Here is a 16,683-nt window from a genome sequence, read left to right on the forward strand (position 1 = left end):
CTGACAGTGGGCATTTTGCTTAGAGAAACGCAGCTTTCTCTACGGGCTCCGCAAAACGAGCCCGGCATTTGTGGCTAACACAAACCAGCAAAACATTCAGAGGCGCTGGTTTGGGATGACAGAGCCACTCGGTGCATCGCTGAAGAGCTTCTCAGAAAGCCTGCCCTGCCCCTTCACAGAGCAGCTATTGATGTGCCCCGCCAGAAGCATTTTGTTTCCCCAGAGCTAAATCAGACCGGCCTCGTCTGACTTAACCGCGCTGGAAGATGCCGGGACAAAGGCCACTTCATGCCTTGCCATCTGTCCGTGGAGGTTTTACATCCCTTGTTACTCCGCTATCTGCAGCGCGTTTGCCCCAGCAACATCCCTGGGAAGCGAGGCCACGCCGTGATGCCTGCAGAAAGAGAGAGGAGAGATGAACGCTGCGGTTACATGGCACGGCGAGGTCATGCAGAGATGGCAGAGGTGCTGTGCCCCGCTGGGTCAGTTAGCTGAGCTTCTGAGGCAGGCTCATCATTTTAGGAGGGGATGCAAACACTTTTCCTGGTTTCTGGAGAGCGCCGCCAGAGCACAAGTCCCGTTTTTAAGTACGGCGGCAAGTGCAGGAGCTTCGCCGAAAGCAGAGGGAGCAGAGCACCAAGGTCACCTCTGTTCATCATCGCTTCCTCCAGCGGCTGAGAACTCCATGAGCAGAGCCATGAGCAGAGCGCTGCTCTTAATTAAACACTCGCTGTTAGCGCTAATTACACACCGAGGATTCAGGTCAGCACGACCTGCAGGCTGGTTTGGTTTTGCCCAGCGCTGTCCTGCTGTCGATTTATTCCTACAAGCCTCCTGACCTGCTCCCCAGTGTCACAGGCTAAGGACAGCACCTCACAGGGAGGGAACTGATTTACCATCCAAGGGCCTGCTTGTGTGCCAGCGCGACTTCCCCTGCGTCCAGCCCGTCCTCCAGGGCAGCTGAGATGTCAAGGGGCTGGAGAATCCCATCTGTCTCACGCAGCGATGCCCTGTCCTGCCTCTTGAGGATGTAACAGCTGCTCTCATCGGCGTTTTGAGTCAGGGCTGCTCAGACAGACAGACCCCATCTACACGAACACATTTTGTTTGAGCTCCTGGTGTGGGACCTCTCTCAGACACCACTTACACACCGGTGGGCAGCTCATCTCGCACCCAGAGTCCATCCTCAGCGAGGCTTCTGCTGCTCACGCAGCAATGACCACTGTTTTTTTTTTTACCAAACCTGCTTAAACAGACACTCTTAAGTTAATTTGGTAGTTTCATGACCCGCAAGGCTACTCCCCTGCTTGCACTACTACGAGACAGATGAGGCTTTAGCTCCAAACGTATGAAATTTAATCCCCGTGTTTTCATCATCTCCATCTTCTCTGCAGCCTGTTAGCTCTGCTTGATAGATTGTCCCCTGGAAACCGCAAGGAACTTTAATATTGAAAGCAGAAACAATAGCCCCGAACACAATGGCACATTTTCCTTGAGCAGCTCCATCTGCAAGAGTATCTAGTCATCTCCGTGGGACGCTGCTTGTAGCTCTGGGGAGACGGGGAGAGCGGCCGCTCGGCGCAGCACAATGAAGAAACCGTGCCAAGCAAAACACAGCCACAGGTTTTAACTATGTGCTGGGAGGAGACTCCTTTGTCTTCTTTCTCCCTCTCTCCCTACCTCCAACCGTCGAGATGTTTTGCCTGTGGATCTGGTTCCAAGCCCATGCGTCTCCCGTCCCTGGGGTAATTTAGCAAAGGAGCACAGACGACGAATCCCAGCAGCCGAGCGGGCAGCCGGGGCTGTGCGTGTAACAGATATCTTGCTCCGGGCCCCAAGGGAGGCGAGCAGGCAGCCAGCAGGACCAGAGCTTTCCAGCAGCTCGGAGCCAGCTGCAAACCTCCCTGTTCCCAGCCCCAGTGCGTGCCCTGAGGCTCAGATCCTGCCCGGTGCCAGGTGCGGGGATCTGCTGAGGTTCCTCATCTTGCATCTGTGCCTGGGAAGGACAGGCTCCAAGCCACGGTTCCTCCCCTGGGTTTGGAACAGAGGGAGGGAGGAGTTATGCCCCAGAACATGAGAACAGGGGCACAGGGGCATCTCACAGGTGTGTTTCTACCTACAGATTTACCAGTTCTGGTGAAATCCATGGGAAACATTCAGCAAAAGCACTTTCAAAACAACTCCAGCACAAGTACACAGGATGGGCGCCTTAGCTGGGTGCCCAAACCCACGTCAGCTCCTTCCAGCGGCCGCCCTAAAGCACTGTGGGGTCACTCTTCAAAAAAAAAAGAGGGATTTGGGTGACATCTGAATGCTAACAGCCCGTGCCCAGAAAGAGGACCCCAGGGGACCCACACAGCCCCCCTGCTGTGCCTTGCAGAGGGACCAGACTGTGCCCAAGGTGACACGACAAGGAGGGACACCACGTCCTGCAGGACAAACCCAACCCAGCCACACAAAGCCACACGTCCACATCCACCAGAAGGATGCCCAGACTGCGGAAAAACCCCTGCGGATGGGTCCTAACCAACGAGCTGCAGGTAGCACACAGCTCTTCTGCCCTAGCCCCTGGTTGGGGCAGGGAATTCACGTTTCACAGCCTCCCTGCATGCATTTCTTGGTGATGCTTCATTAAAGAAAGCACCCAGGAACACGGTAACTTGCATCAGGGAGGTTCAACGCTCAGGGCCATGATCGTGCCCTCCAATTCCCTCACCAGCAGCCCCCGAGCTGTCTGGTATTCAGAACTGGCTGCTGCTTTTTTGAGCCGCCCCGCCTCCAGTGGGATCTGTAGGGCAATTTATTTGAAATCTCAAGGCCTGATTTGAGGCTCGGGAAAACTTTTGCAAAGTTTCTCGTTCTCTTCGGTGTATTTTAGATCAGCCTTTAGCACCTCAGCATCAGAGTGGTGAGGGAGCAGGGTACAGGCTGGCGAGGGAATTTGCAGCCATCTGCGGGACCCAGCCGCAACGCTTCCGCTGAAGAACAAAAACTGATCCCCAAAAAGAAGTGAGAAGTGAGGAGGAGGTGGAAGGAGGAATGTCACATCAAATGCTTTCTACCAGGACACGAGCAACTTAATTTTCAAAGTTCCACGCAGGGATCCTGCTGACGCCGGCCTCACTGAACCCTGATGCTGCTGCTCTGATCCCTTTATCTCCCTTCCTTATCAAATAAGGAGAGAAAAGAGCACGGGAGGGCAGCAGCCACACACCTGTGGGCAGCCCTGCACGCAGAGCCGGTGAGCTGCTCGTTGCCAGCAGCCCAGATGCAAAGTTATCTCGCTTAATTAGGGCTTCCTTTGGGGGGAAACCTTGGCTCGAGTAACTGCGCAAATAAATTACGCTAGCCGGCACGCACGCGGACGCACAAATACCCTCTTTTGCTAAGCCAGGTGCAGACATTGTTTCTAGCCCTTCATCTGGGGCTGCGGCACGTCTCTCCATGAGGTCAGGCGCGGGAGAACATCGCGCTGGCCACAGGTGGAGGAAAACCTGAGAGAGGCTTAAGGAAAACAGCAATGAAACTCAGAAGAAACGTTCCCCGCTCCAACAGGTGCGGAGACGCGGCTCGGCGTGCTTCGGCACACGAGCTTTCAACGCAGCCTGAGCGCCACGCTGCAGATCTGAGGTGGTTAAAGGAGGCTTTGAAATCTCACCCCTGCTTTGAACCTTGAAGATTAGCATCAGCGCGGAGAAGGATTTGAAGCTGGAGGAAGACGCTCATGTTTCGAAAGCAAGCAGCAGCAGGTGAAGGGGCGAGCAAAGGGGCTGCTCTCCGGTACAGGAGCAGCCCGGGCAGGTGATCCCCTGCCCTCGACGTGGGACCGAACAGGATTAAACTGTGCAAACACAACAGAGGCTTGAAAAGGAAACCTAATTTCCCTTCTTAGCGATATTGAGGCATGTAACAAGGCAAACTGCCAGACAGCTTCTCGTGCCTTGCTGTTGAAATTGAGCTGAAGAATATGATTTGAGCGTCAAGGCGTTCGGTGACAGGCTGTCACTGTAATAGTATCTCATCTACTTAAAAGCATCTCTCAAATGTCAAAGAAGGTGGGAAAAGAACTTCAAGCTTTATATCCTGAGTCTGAACGTGTCCCTCGAGGTGCTGCTTCCAGATCGACACAGCGAGAACCCATTTCTAACATCAGAGCAGAGTACGGAGAAAGGGGGTAAGGTTAACAGGAGGAAAAGACACTGCTGAGGGGCTGGTTCTCAGCAAAACGCTGACCTGCAGGACTCCACCAGGTCCAGGAGATGTGCAGACAACAACCACAACAAAGAGAGAATACAAGATATTGTGTAGGTAATAAATAAATACAAACCAGCTTGTTCTAGAGCAATGCTGTATGCCCATCCTGCAGGCCTGCAGTAAGAAGCTATTACAATATTTCTGATGTTCAGGATGACAGCAGTCTCACAAGATGAGATTTTTCTGTGACCTTTTACCATCCTTGGGCCAGAACCCAATGTCCAGGACTGAATTTAAAACCCTGAATGAGAGCAAAATCATCAGTCTTGAGTTTTCACCATGGCCTCAGTCCCTACTGCATCCAAATGCCTTGTGGTCACAAGGTGATTTATCCTCTCAAAATCCATGAAAGCTCTTACAGAATGGGCAATCCAAACCCAAAATCTCTAAGAGCCAGCTTTTCTGCTTTTGTCAGGAGAGGACAAAACATAAAAACAACATACAGTGTTCCTCCTTGTAGCACTTTAATCAGACTAAGAAAATAATGCAGGACAATACACCTTGTGTGCCTACAGACTGGGAATTATGGCTTGCACCAGGAAGAATCACTAGAGATCTTTGCAAAACTTGCCTCTCCACGGAGAATAATTGGCCCAGTGCTTGTGGGCTGGAGCTCACGGAAGCTGAGTGTGCCCCTTCCTGCACGAGGCTCTCACTGCTCATCTCTCAAGGCAGGAGCACAGCGAGCATCCAGCACAGTCCTGCAGCGTTTCCCCAGCTGGCCCATCTCCGTTCCCTTCATCAGTAAGACGGGGCTGGCCATGCCATGCTTTTATCTCAACAGAGAGCGCCTGGGCTCAGCTAATAACGACGAACAAAGGGATTATTTCTTTCAATTTGTATTCATCGGGGCTTGCGGCCTCTCATGCATTTTCCGTCCTCAGACACCAAGGAGACCGACGTCTGCTCAGAGCTGCTCTGTGCTGTGGCAATACAAATAAATTAACGGGTCACCACGAGGGAAGGAAAGCGAGTTTTCCACCCCAAAGACTGGCTTACTTGAGAGCCTGACATATCTGAAATCCATTTTTTAGAATATATTGAAAGGGCTCTCTTTTATAGAGGGACTTTGTTATGACGTGGAAAATTCACAGCTCCTCACATCAAGCCACGGGCGGAGGCAGCCTGGAGTATGAATTAAAAATAATGTGGTTGTTTGCAGAAATCAGCAGCACCGATTTAAATCCACACCCTCCTCCCTCCTCAAATAATCACCCTGTGAACGGAGGTGGTTTATGGAGCCTTTTGGAAAATGTTCCTCACGGCCTGCCTCCCGAACCCAAAATAAAACACATCACATCGCACCAAATACTTCACCAGGGTGCTGCTCTCTCTCCCCCCCAACCCACGCCTCTCATTTGTTGCTAATTAAGTGCCCCAGCAGGTGCTTGGAGCACAAGCTCAGCCTGGCTGCAGCGAGCAGTGATCAAACCCCCCTGGAATGTCTTCTGGGAGAGAGGCAGCCTTCCAGGGACCGGGCTCGGGGAGGAAAGAGCAGATTAGAGGCGAGGGACGGGTCAGCCTTTGGGTCAGACTATGCGAGCTCCACTGCCAGAGGGCACTTTCGAAGGATGGGTCACTAGAAACGGCTGGGTTTGGGGGAAAATGTTGGCTCCTTTCTATTTTGCAAGCCCCCTTCCATGATGTCCCTGCTCTGGGCTGGACAAACCCCAATCTCCAAAGCAGGCAGTGACCAGCGGTGCCGTAGCCGAGGCAGGAGATGTCCCAGCCTAGCCCTGGGCGAGGCCAGGAAAAGGATGCAGAGCGAGCCGGGTGTCGGACCGGCCGGGAAGGTTATCGGCTGTGTCTGTGACACATCAGGGCCATGCCGGTGCCACGTTCCTAGCTGCCACCCAGAGCAAACGGGGACACGTCTGGAGAGCGGTTTTGTGACAGCAGCTGAAGCCCTGGGACGTGTCCTCGCATCGCAACGCCTGGTGCACCCACCTACCTGCTGGCCTCCACGCTGTGAGACCGTTTATAGGTTCTCGGGGGATACGGCATGGACCAAACCCACCCCACGTCCTTCAGCTGTAGGACCAGGCTGAGAGGTATCAGCACACGGGCTTTGTGTCTGGACATCCTAAACCAGTTACCCGTTGGGATAACATGGAGCAAGCCTGGAAGGAAACCCTTTGTCCCTTCTACAACTTGTACTCCTGGCAGCAGAAGCCCAAGGGACCAGGACAAAATCCCAAGCAAGAAAAGCACTATTTATATTTCTGCTGAGCGCTTGGCTTTTCTTTGGTCACCCTGCTGACGTTTCACTTCTTCACCAAACCCTGGTAGGAACGGCTGGGGGTTTGGGGGGAGGAGAGGGAACATGGTCATTAGGGTCTGGCTTAGCTGCTGCAATACAGCTAACGTTTGGCTCTGTTCAAAGGACTCCCAGCCAAAGACTTCAAAGCGCTTCACAAACATTAATGAACAAACTTTCTCCAGGCGGCTGATTATAGCCCCCGTTTTATGGGTAGATATTTCCAGATAGCCTCCCTGCCGACCCAGCAGCTCCCCGTTCCTCGTCCCACACCGCAGACTCCCGGCTCGTAATTGCACTGAGAACATCCCCGCACTGAAATGAAACTGTTCTGACCTAGGAGTGGGACGGGATTTGATGCCCCACATACTCCAGGGCTGTCCCCAGGCGAACCTGAGGTTTTGTAGGGCTTCCTGCAACTTGGAGATGCTTTCTGCCAACTTCTCCCTCTCCATAAGGCCAGCTAGGGACTACCTTCGTGGAGCACACCGCCCTGTGACGTTCCATCTTCCTTATTCCCAGATCCCAACAGAAAAAAAAAAAAAAAAAAAAAAAATCTGCAGGGAGACCTGCATCTGTTACAGGGACTCGGGTATTCCTCATGTGCCATCCCACAACGTATTTTCCCCCTAGTTTTTGCCACGCACCAGCTTTGCTCAGGCAGCAGCAGCACGGCAGTGACTAGGACGAGCCCGGGCTTGGATTTCAAGGCTCCCCAGACCACACAAGGGCCAAAACTCTCCGGGTTGTCAGAAACCAGAGATTAGCCAGAAAAAAAATGAACAGCCTGTTGAGTAATTTGCTCCAGGTGAATAAGACACCTTCCCTGTAAGACAAAACTTCAATCACTGAGCTCACCTTAGCTTTCCCAAAGCATTTTTTCCTGTTGGCGTTTTACTCAGTCCTTTTCTCTATTACTTTCTAATTCCCTCTCATGTGGCATTTTCCTCTCTCACGGGGTTTTTGTGGTTTGTCCGACACCTCTCTCCAAACACCTGGCTGAAGGTAGCAGCTCAGCAAGTCGCGCTGGTTTCCTTCGCACACCCTGAAAACAAACAAATGCAGCCAGACCCAGCTGCGGGGCTCTTGCGCTCACTCCGGTTGCAAAAATGCTGCTAAATCGATTAGTACCTGTCCTTAAAATATCACCTGTACCGTGAAATACCTAGCACCAGCAAGCACTTCAGACACTGAACCAAACCCTGCAGGTTTGTGCTTCCCTTCCAAGCATCTCTCTTGGGCCCAGCTGTGTTTTAAGGCCTCGTCCAACCCCAGACACCAGCACTGCGGCTTCCTCTTTCCTTGGGAAACTGCATGGAAAACAAACAGCAACACGAGACCTCGAAAGATCCTTCTCCAAACCCAGCGCTCCTCAGGGTCCCCCCGGCACAAACAGCGAGGGACCCTCGACCCGGTCACGCCTCTCTTGGGAACAGGCAGGGAAATGCTGGAACAGGCAGGAAGGGAATAAGGTGGGAAGCAAATCCCAGCTTCCCACTCCTGCAGAATTATTCAGGTGCTACGGGGAAGGAGCAAAAAGCCCCATTTGCACTTAAATGCATTAACGTAAATCATCTCCCCGTAACCCTTGCAGGGCTGTTTCGGATGGTTGTGAACACAAGCTGGGGGGAACCGTCACTGCCTCAACTCTTTGGACTTGGGTGCTTCAGGGAAGAAAGGGCAGGGAGAAATCCTGCCAAGGAATGTGATTTTCAGAGAAAATACCTTGATCTTTGGTTTAAAAAAATAAAAAAAAAGGAAATACACTGCTCTCCTGTGTTTTATTGTTCCAGCAAACAAAACCTGGCACAAGGTTAACAAACAAGGGGGCTCCTCCCTCGGCTGAGCTTTAAATCCTGCTGGGGAGACCAAATGGGCTGAATGGGACCTGCCAGCACTGGGGTAATGGGAACAGAGGTGGGACATCGCAGGAGGTGTGTGTTTTAATGTGAAAAGCAACCAGCAGCGAGGAAACTTGGTCTGAATCCTCCTCAGCTGATCTGGGAGAACCTGCTGCATCTCCTCCCTGCCGATGTACCCGGACGAGCCCCACCATCCTCACAGCCCCTGCTGTCAGCAGGAGGTAGGGGATGGGGGTGCTGGTAACAAGAGCTTACACAAACCAGACCTCCAAAAATAACAATTCAAATAATCCTTTTGACTAATTCCACCGCTTTCTTTGCTGGTTTGGAAAAATCTGCCCAAGTTAAACTCTTTCTAGGTAATTGATAAAACCCACATAGACGGCAGCATGGCCTAGCAAGCAGGTAAAGCAATCGGGTTAAAGCTTCCAAACGACATTCACAGACACTTCTTCAGTCTTTGCTCAGTTCCAAAAATACTATCCCATGAATATGAGAGCATCTGGTAATGTGGCTTCACTTCCCAGCTGTCAGATCCAAACTGGAGAGTGGAGCTGGCACAGGAGCTCGCAGCGCAGCTGCGTTTTCCCCGATCCCTCCCAGCGCTTACGAAGTTTTGGGCCAAGAGCCCTCAGCGCAGGTTTCTCTCCCCTTCTCATAAAGACAATACACCTTCTAAAAACCACATCCCACTGGGATCTTAGTAAGTGAGAGTTCACCACCGCTGAGCTCTGTCGCTCTTCTCATTTCTGACGTTTCCTTGAGCCTGACAGCAGCCGGAGGAAGCTGCCGCAGCCTCAGCACTTGCTGGGGGCTCCTAACCCCGGCACTTCCCCCCGCCGCTGGCTACTGCAGAGATGGGGGCTCCCGGGGGAGCTCTGCTTTATGAGCTCTCACTCTCCACCTGAAACGTGAGCCAGTTTGTAACTCCACACCCTGCTGCACCCTCCCCTCCGAAGCTCCCAGGCTGTGTGCCGTGAAGCAGAGCCGGCAGCCGTCACCACCCCGGCACGATCACACACCTCGGAGAGGGGCTTCACGCTCTGCCTGGGCTGACGACATTTACAGGGCGCTGAACGTGGGATCCAGGCCTCGTGAAACCACGCGGAGCAAAACACCAGCCCTAGCACCACGAGAGGCAGCAATTTCGAAACCATTTCCCACCTCGGAGCACGCCCTGTCCGTGTATCTACAAGGAGCCCGTGGAGAAGTCAACCACCTCTTTGTGACAGCCCCAACCTTTCTAAAATTAAAACCTGCTCCTTTCTCTAACTAAATATAGAGCCAGTGGCTTAATTAAACTTCGTTTTACTTCTAGGATTGGGAGCCTTCCCCAGCAGCAGGTTATTTATTTGGTTATTTGCCGTGTGCTTCGAACGTGGCCTCTGTTGTAGCTGGGCAGGCGCGTTGCCATTTCCCTCATCTCTGTCTGACGTGGCCCGGGCTCTTTAGAAACAAATACTGGAAACCAAACAGATTGTTTCGCCAAGCAAACATTTAAATAATGATGGAAATAAGAATTATAAACAATTCCATTTATTCACTGAAGACAAAGATACTGCCCCAAGCCAGCTGGTATCCTAAGGCACTGACTAAGCCCCAGAAGGAAAAAAAAAAAGGCATTTATATAGCCTTTAATCATCTAAGACAATCACTCCCAGCTCAATAACCACATCAGCTACTCTTTTTTTTTTTTTTTCCAAGGGAATTTCAATTCCCCTGTTCCCGACAGGCTTGCCGCTGGGCTGTGTTTCGGAGGGGAGCAGGCAGGGCTCTCTGAGAGCTGAACGGGGCCCGGCTGCTCCGGGAGCTCCAGCACAGCTGCCAAAATGCCAGCAGCACGGCCAGCGCTCCCGGCTGGTGGCTCAGGGCTTCTCCTGGAAATCTGCTTTGCTGCATCACCTGCAGACCTCTGCCGGCCTCTCCACGAGCTGTTTGGGACAGTGTTTACTGGGAGGAAAGGACGTGCCATTCCTCCCCAGGGAGCCGGGGCTGACCTCGGGGAGCAGACATGTTGACGGAGCCACGCTCTGATTTCCTCTCAATTTTTCCCAGGCTAGGTTCAGTTTCTGTGCCGTTCTTAAGGAAGCTGTTGTCGAACCGCACCGCGCATCCCAGCTGCTGGAGCTATGTCCCCTACAGCCCCGGGACTGCCAGGGATGGCCTTGAAGCCAAGCCCTGGGGCTGAACCCTGCGGGTCAGCTCTGTTGCCAGCCTCCTGGTCCGGAGGAGGGTTTCACTCTCAATGCCTGCAGCGGGGCCAAAACACCGAGGCCCACACCAAGAGAGTGGGAGCAGGACAAATGCCATCCTTGAGAGAATTCAGACCATCCCAGCCAACGCCAGCAGAGCCCAGAGTGGAGGGAGGCCCACGCCTCGACTGCAGAGCCCCGGTGCATTCACACCACAGCTCAGCCCACCCCTCTACCACGCCGTTTTCTCCCCACTCCTCCCCTGCCTGCTTCCGTGTGCACCCTCAGACACACACGTAGCCCGCACGAACACTCCCCGAGCTCGTCAGAGGCTGGGAATCTCGCAAAGGCGAGCCTCCCACGCGGCGAGAGGGGCAAGCTGCATCACGCACGGGGCCTCGCCAGCAGCCCTCCTTCCTTCCCTTCCCTTCCCCAGCACCCCGAGCTGCTCGCGGGGTGGCAGCTCTGGAAGGGAGCGCCCTCAGGCACCGCGGGGTGAGCCTGCAGCCCCGGGTGCCTGGGAAGCCCTGGTGGTGGTTGGGAGCCTTCTGCAAACTCAGGAACGTGCTCGTCCTGTTGCATTCTTACCTGCAGTCTTCGTCACTGAGGAGCTCAGCGCATGCTTGAGCTTGTTGATCCGCCGCTCCTACAGAGCTAGGAGCAGGAGTGTTATAACACACAGTACCGTATGCCCTACAAAAACAGTCGGTGCTGAGTTAGACCGTGCTGGACCACCAGATTTAGTGATTGTGAGGCCACTTGGGCAATTAACCCAAACTAATTAATGCTGAGAACATAAGCGTTTTCATCAGGGCGACATCAGGCAGCAACCCCACAAGCGCCCCGTGCCGATTCCCCCTTTGCTCTGCCCCAGGAAGCCGAAACCCCGAGGCTGCCAGCTCACCTCGAATCCCTGTAACCCTGTAAGATGCAGAGCCCTCAGGCACGTGGAGGAATTACACTGGGAATGAGAATGGATGCTACAATATTTGATACAGCTTGGGGTAACAGAAGAAGGGACGCTGGGACAGAAGAGCACATCAGAGAAGGATCGATAGCAGCAGCATTCAGATGAACTCCGGTCTGAACAAGCACAGTTACAGACCGCGAGGATTTTTTATAGTCCCATTTTTGTTTAATGTGCTCTTCAGTGCTCAGTTACTTCATTACAGCACTATAAACAATCAGGATGGCCCTAGCAATAACAAACGAAGCTCTTGATGTTTTATCATCAGGCTGGAAACAACTTACATCTCTTTCCGCTCCCTAATAAAATTCTTGATATTCATTTTTTTTTTTTTCCTCTTTAATGTTCTAATTGGCTGCTAGTGAGTTCCTCTTTCTGCACCACTTTGAAGAAAACCTGCTTAGATCAGCAGACCGCATCGGCCAGATAATTTTTTGCTAACTGATACACAAAGCAAATGCTTGAACAGCGCCTTGTTTATTTGCCTTTTCAAAATTGTGACATTTCATATGTCTCCTTGTGGCCAAAACGTCTGTGTGGGTCATTGTGTGCGGAGACTGCGAGCTGCCTACCTCACATTCCTGCCGCGGCGCTGGCGGGGACGTCGCTCGCCTCTCATACCACCAGAAACACAACGTGGGATTGCTGCTGTGCTTTGTCTTGGAGAAAGCTGCACTTGGCAATTGCAGGGAAGGCTCCTTCCCCAGCTTCACACAGAGAGACCCTCATGGAAGGGATGGAGGGGTTGGTGCCTGACTGCAGGGCTTGGCCCCTCTGTTGAGGCTCTTGTCCTGTCCAAACCCTGATCCAGGCACCAAAAACACGGGCACAAAAGCAGACTGGGACATTTGGAGTCGCTGGGTAAGATGCCTTACGCTTTAAGAGATTTCTGCATGTGCTCAACTGCAAATCTCCATCCTGCAAAAGCCCTTTCCAGCAACAAAAACAGGGGCCTTACATCTGTAGGTGTCTTTTACTGCGGAGTGGAAATGCCAGGCACGATCCCTGCTATCCCGATAAAAGTGTCCTTCCTCAGCTCCTTCAGGGACAGCAGGAGCACTGCCTACCAGAGCTACCAGCTCAGGACAGGATTCTGCTGCCACCACCACCAAACCCACCCCTGATGGTGGGAAACCTCAGCTGGCAGCCAGGTAAAGTGCCTGCAGGAGCCCCCAGCCTGCCATGAGGCTTAGCACTTGCTGCAGGCGATGCTCACACCACTCTCCCCGTGTTGGGCTCTCCCCCGTTCTGTGCTGCACACAAGAGCCAAGGACCCAGGGGCAGGGTGCATCCAAAAGTGGCAATTAAAATATTACACCAAGAGGTGGCTCTGACCCCACGTGGTGCTCGGGTGCAAATGCCTCTTCGGGGTGAAGGACAACAAATAATTGGACCTGACAAGCCATTTATCGTGCTGCTTTCATCTACGCAGAGCTAACTCAATACTTACAATCCTATTTGCAGCAACACTGGCACCCACACGTAGTCTGCTGCCGTGATTTGACCCACACGCAGCAGCAGATGTGACTTGGTTGCACAATTAAATTGAAGCAGGGTGTTGCAGCACCATTTAAGCCCGCATTTAGAGATCTCCAGACCTCACTGAAGCAGCACAGAGCTGACGCTTGGCTCGTTGCATTGGGTCTGGTTTCTACTCACCGCACCGCCACGGGGCAAACTCTAGCTTCAAAATCCCACAGAGTGTCCAGATCCACTGCCCTATTACTTATCTCGAAAACCTCCTGACACACAACTCAAGCACACGCACTGCTGAAACGGCACGGCTAAACACTTCCAGGGGTTGAATCCTTGGGACAGAGCAGCCTCAGAGTGCCTTCAGTGCTTAGCACAATTTGCTAAGAAGTATTAAAAAAATAAAAAGAGCAACACCGCAACAACATCCGACAGTATGATACAAGAGCTCTTAAAACCTCTGAGCCATTTGTCGCAGAGAGACCAGGGCCAGGTGGGCTCTTTTTAAAGAACCCTGAAATTACAGTAGTGAAATTAATTATTTGTATTCCTTTCTCTTTGCCCCTGGCAGCCCCCCAGGCTCCCCCATGGGTCCTATCCGGTGTCACTGCCAACATCAGGCATCGCAGCCCTGATTAAGCTGTTACAAGTCAGCCCTTGTTCCTCCACTTCACTCGAGAGCAAAGGAGGCACGTGCAGGCTTCGGAGCCCTGAAACGTGGCTCTAGATTTCTAGATTTTGGGAGCAAAAGGAGGGGGGTCTGAGGAGACCACCTTCATCACCAACAAGCTGGTGGCACCTCCAGCACCAACGACATGGTCTGTGACCAAGAGGTTCAGCCCCTGAAGAGTTTGGGGAATGGGGCTCAGTGCTTTCATGCTGGTCTCCCATTTTCATCGTGAAAAGCTCTGAGCTGGGTTTTCCACGGCAAAAATCCCTCTTCTGTTCAGGGTACCTTAATACAGCTGTTTGCAAGGTGAGCTGTGGCCCAGCACAGATCCCCCCTACAAGCCAGGCGCAGTTCAGACAGCAAACGTGGGGAATCCTCCACTGCTACACCCTGGCAGCACTGCTTTGCAGCACCGGGAGGACTTCAACACTTAAACGTGGGCAACTGCAAGCAGCTGCAGCAGGGGCTGCCCAGCTCCTCCAGAGACACTGCAAGATCTGGAAACCCCAGGTGAGGGCCTTGGGAACTCGCAGTGCCTCACAGCACGAGCTAAAGGGGCTGCTGCAGAGGGCTGGCGCTGCTCAGGCGGTGGTGGCCCCGACAGGGATCCCTGGGAGAGAAAAAAGGGTTAAGGGAGGGAATTTTGTTACTTTCTTGTCGTATTTTCTCGTGGGGGGAGAAGCGTTGTGCAAGCGGGAGTTTTCCACTGGCGCTAGGCCCCCTTGCACTTATCAATGGGACCTTTCAGGGCTCACTCCCTGATTGAGACATCATTTCCTGTCCAACACACTAACCCCATTGATAACTCCCCGCTTGATGGGAACTTTTCAAACCTACCAGGAAAGGCCAGGAGACCCAGAAGAACATACGCATGAAAACAGAACTGGGGGCGAAAAGAAAAAGAAGAGAGAAAGAAACAGTTCGGGGCACAAGCCACGCGGACGACAAATGTTTGTGATTACAGAGCAGAGCATCTTTAGGAAGCATATCAGAGAGGGAGAAGCCATTGCACACATCATTCATAGCAGTGGGACTGACAGGCCTGGTGCCTCAGGCTAGAAAGAAGCGGAGAGGGGCTTAAAAACATCCCTTTGTTGTCTTCCAGTCACACAGCAAACGTGGACATCAAGACTGGCTATAAAAATTGTCCGGTCTTCCCCTGCCAAAGCCAGAAGAACGTAACCGGTACGGCTTTCAGAGGTGGCTGGAGACTTCAGATGTCCAAGTACAACAAGCAGAGTGTAAAGGGGGAGCAATGATGAAACTCTCACTCTTCAAGGTATCTCCAACCAGGCACTCAAGGGAGGAACCATTTTTTTCCAAAGTCATCCCAGCAAATTGGCTGCCTGTTATCTCCCAGGCCAAGGCCCAGCCGGCTGTGAGTGTCCTTCAGGCTGGCTGTGAGGGCTCATTTGATATTCTGAACACAGCCCAGTTCCAAGCACAAGCTGCAGCCCCAAATCAGCATTTTCCCCAAAGTTCAGGAGTCTGGTAAACCTCAGTTTTTGCTTTCGCTTGTTCCCAAGCAGAGGTTTTACAACCCCAGGCAATTACAGTGCTTCTGCCTGGAAAGGTACAGACACAATGGATCTGGACTATGGCTAAACAGGACAGCAGCCAAAAAGCTCTCCCAAGTTGTACAGGTGCTTGGCAGCAGCACTAGAAATGAAGCAACTGCTGCCCACACTGAAACTTTGTAATTTAGACTTTCTAGTTTCCTGGCTTCAGGCTTCACCCAGCATCAATCCAGCAAGAAAGCTTTCAATGAAACCTAAATAGACTGGCATGGGATAAAGCAACAGAGCCACACTGGGTATTTAAAACAAATCAGCAGGAACCAGGAGGCTGGCTGGCTGGAGAGGTGGTTAGGAGGAGGGACAGAAGGTTTCCACTGCCATCCCCACTACTAAACTGCTGTGGGAGCATGCAAAAGCTCTGCTCTTTTCGGCAATTTAGGCAAGTAGTTTCTGGGGGCCCAAGATGTAGCTCCCTGTCTAAGTGCATCTCAAGTATTTAAAATTAGATTCCCTCTTCAATAGGAACCATTCATGAAAATGTCAGCCCTAAACGTCTTCGCAGGGCAAGTTACTCATTGTGAGCATACCACCCACTTCTCTCATACCCTACAAGGACAGAGCCTGAAAAGTTTCAGGATGGTGACATGTAACAGACCAAACAAGCACAAAGCCTTATTTAAACGTAGATCGTCCCAGCTGGAGATATGACTGGGAGTAGGAGCATCAATAACGCTTTGTGTAAGGAAAGCCAGCCTTACCTGCAGATCAAAGAACTTGCTGTATCTGCGGTAGATGATCTGGGAAGTCAGGTCGGACCATGTCACGTTGATTATATAGACCTGGTCAGGGAAAAGAAAGCACAGGTCAACACGGGCTCTGAAACATAGGCAACACACGGCTCTCGTTCCAAAAGGATATTCAACGGGAACCCAGCTCTGGGGGCTGCGGGATTGCAGCTCTGTGAAACACAGCCAGTGATGCACACCCATACATGTACAGCTCAGCCCAGCACCTCTGGTAGCCAGCAGGCTGATTCAAAGGTGATGTGAAGCAGGTCAGTGAGGGCGAGACGGTTTCCTAACATTTGTGGAAACAACACGAGCCCAGAACAAGCCCAAGGTTTCCCTTGCGCAGCCCTGTTACGCATCCTGAACAATCACCTTACAGAAGCACTTTTGCCAGAAGACACGAAGAAAAATGATTCACAAGTGCACGCACATACACACACATACTGCACACAGATATTTCCTTTTGACCCTAGTGCCTCCAAAATATTTTTAAAAAGAGGAAAAACAAAACAAAACAAAACAAAAAGAAGCCAAGTTCTGGTCTCAGACCTACCAGCTTTCAAGCTGAATGCTGGTCCTGCTGCCTTGTTGACAAATACCCGAGACACAACCAGACTTGAGCTAACACAGGTCACTAAAGGTGACCACACGACTCCAACCTAATGGAAATCACAGTTAGGGCAGCTCCTGGGTCTTTAAAGCA

General features: G+C 52.2%; 1 protein-coding gene across 3 annotated transcripts in view; it reads right to left on the reverse strand.

The window, feature by feature from the left end:
* The window catches only part of SH3PXD2A (SH3 and PX domains 2A), a 219,290-nt gene that overhangs the window by 169,070 nt on the left and 33,537 nt on the right, over positions 1-16,683 (reverse strand). For all 3 annotated transcript variants that reach the window (XM_032190925.1, XM_032190926.1, XM_032190924.1), the window contains exon 2: positions 15,951-16,031. In XM_032190925.1, the coding sequence (XP_032046816.1) occupies positions 15,951-16,031 (81 nt within the window). The remainder of the gene's footprint in view (positions 1-15,950; positions 16,032-16,683) is intronic.

Source organism: Aythya fuligula, chromosome 7 (genome assembly GCF_009819795.1).
Source record: "Aythya fuligula isolate bAytFul2 chromosome 7, bAytFul2.pri, whole genome shotgun sequence".
Lineage (NCBI taxonomy): Eukaryota > Metazoa > Chordata > Aves > Anseriformes > Anatidae > Aythya > Aythya fuligula.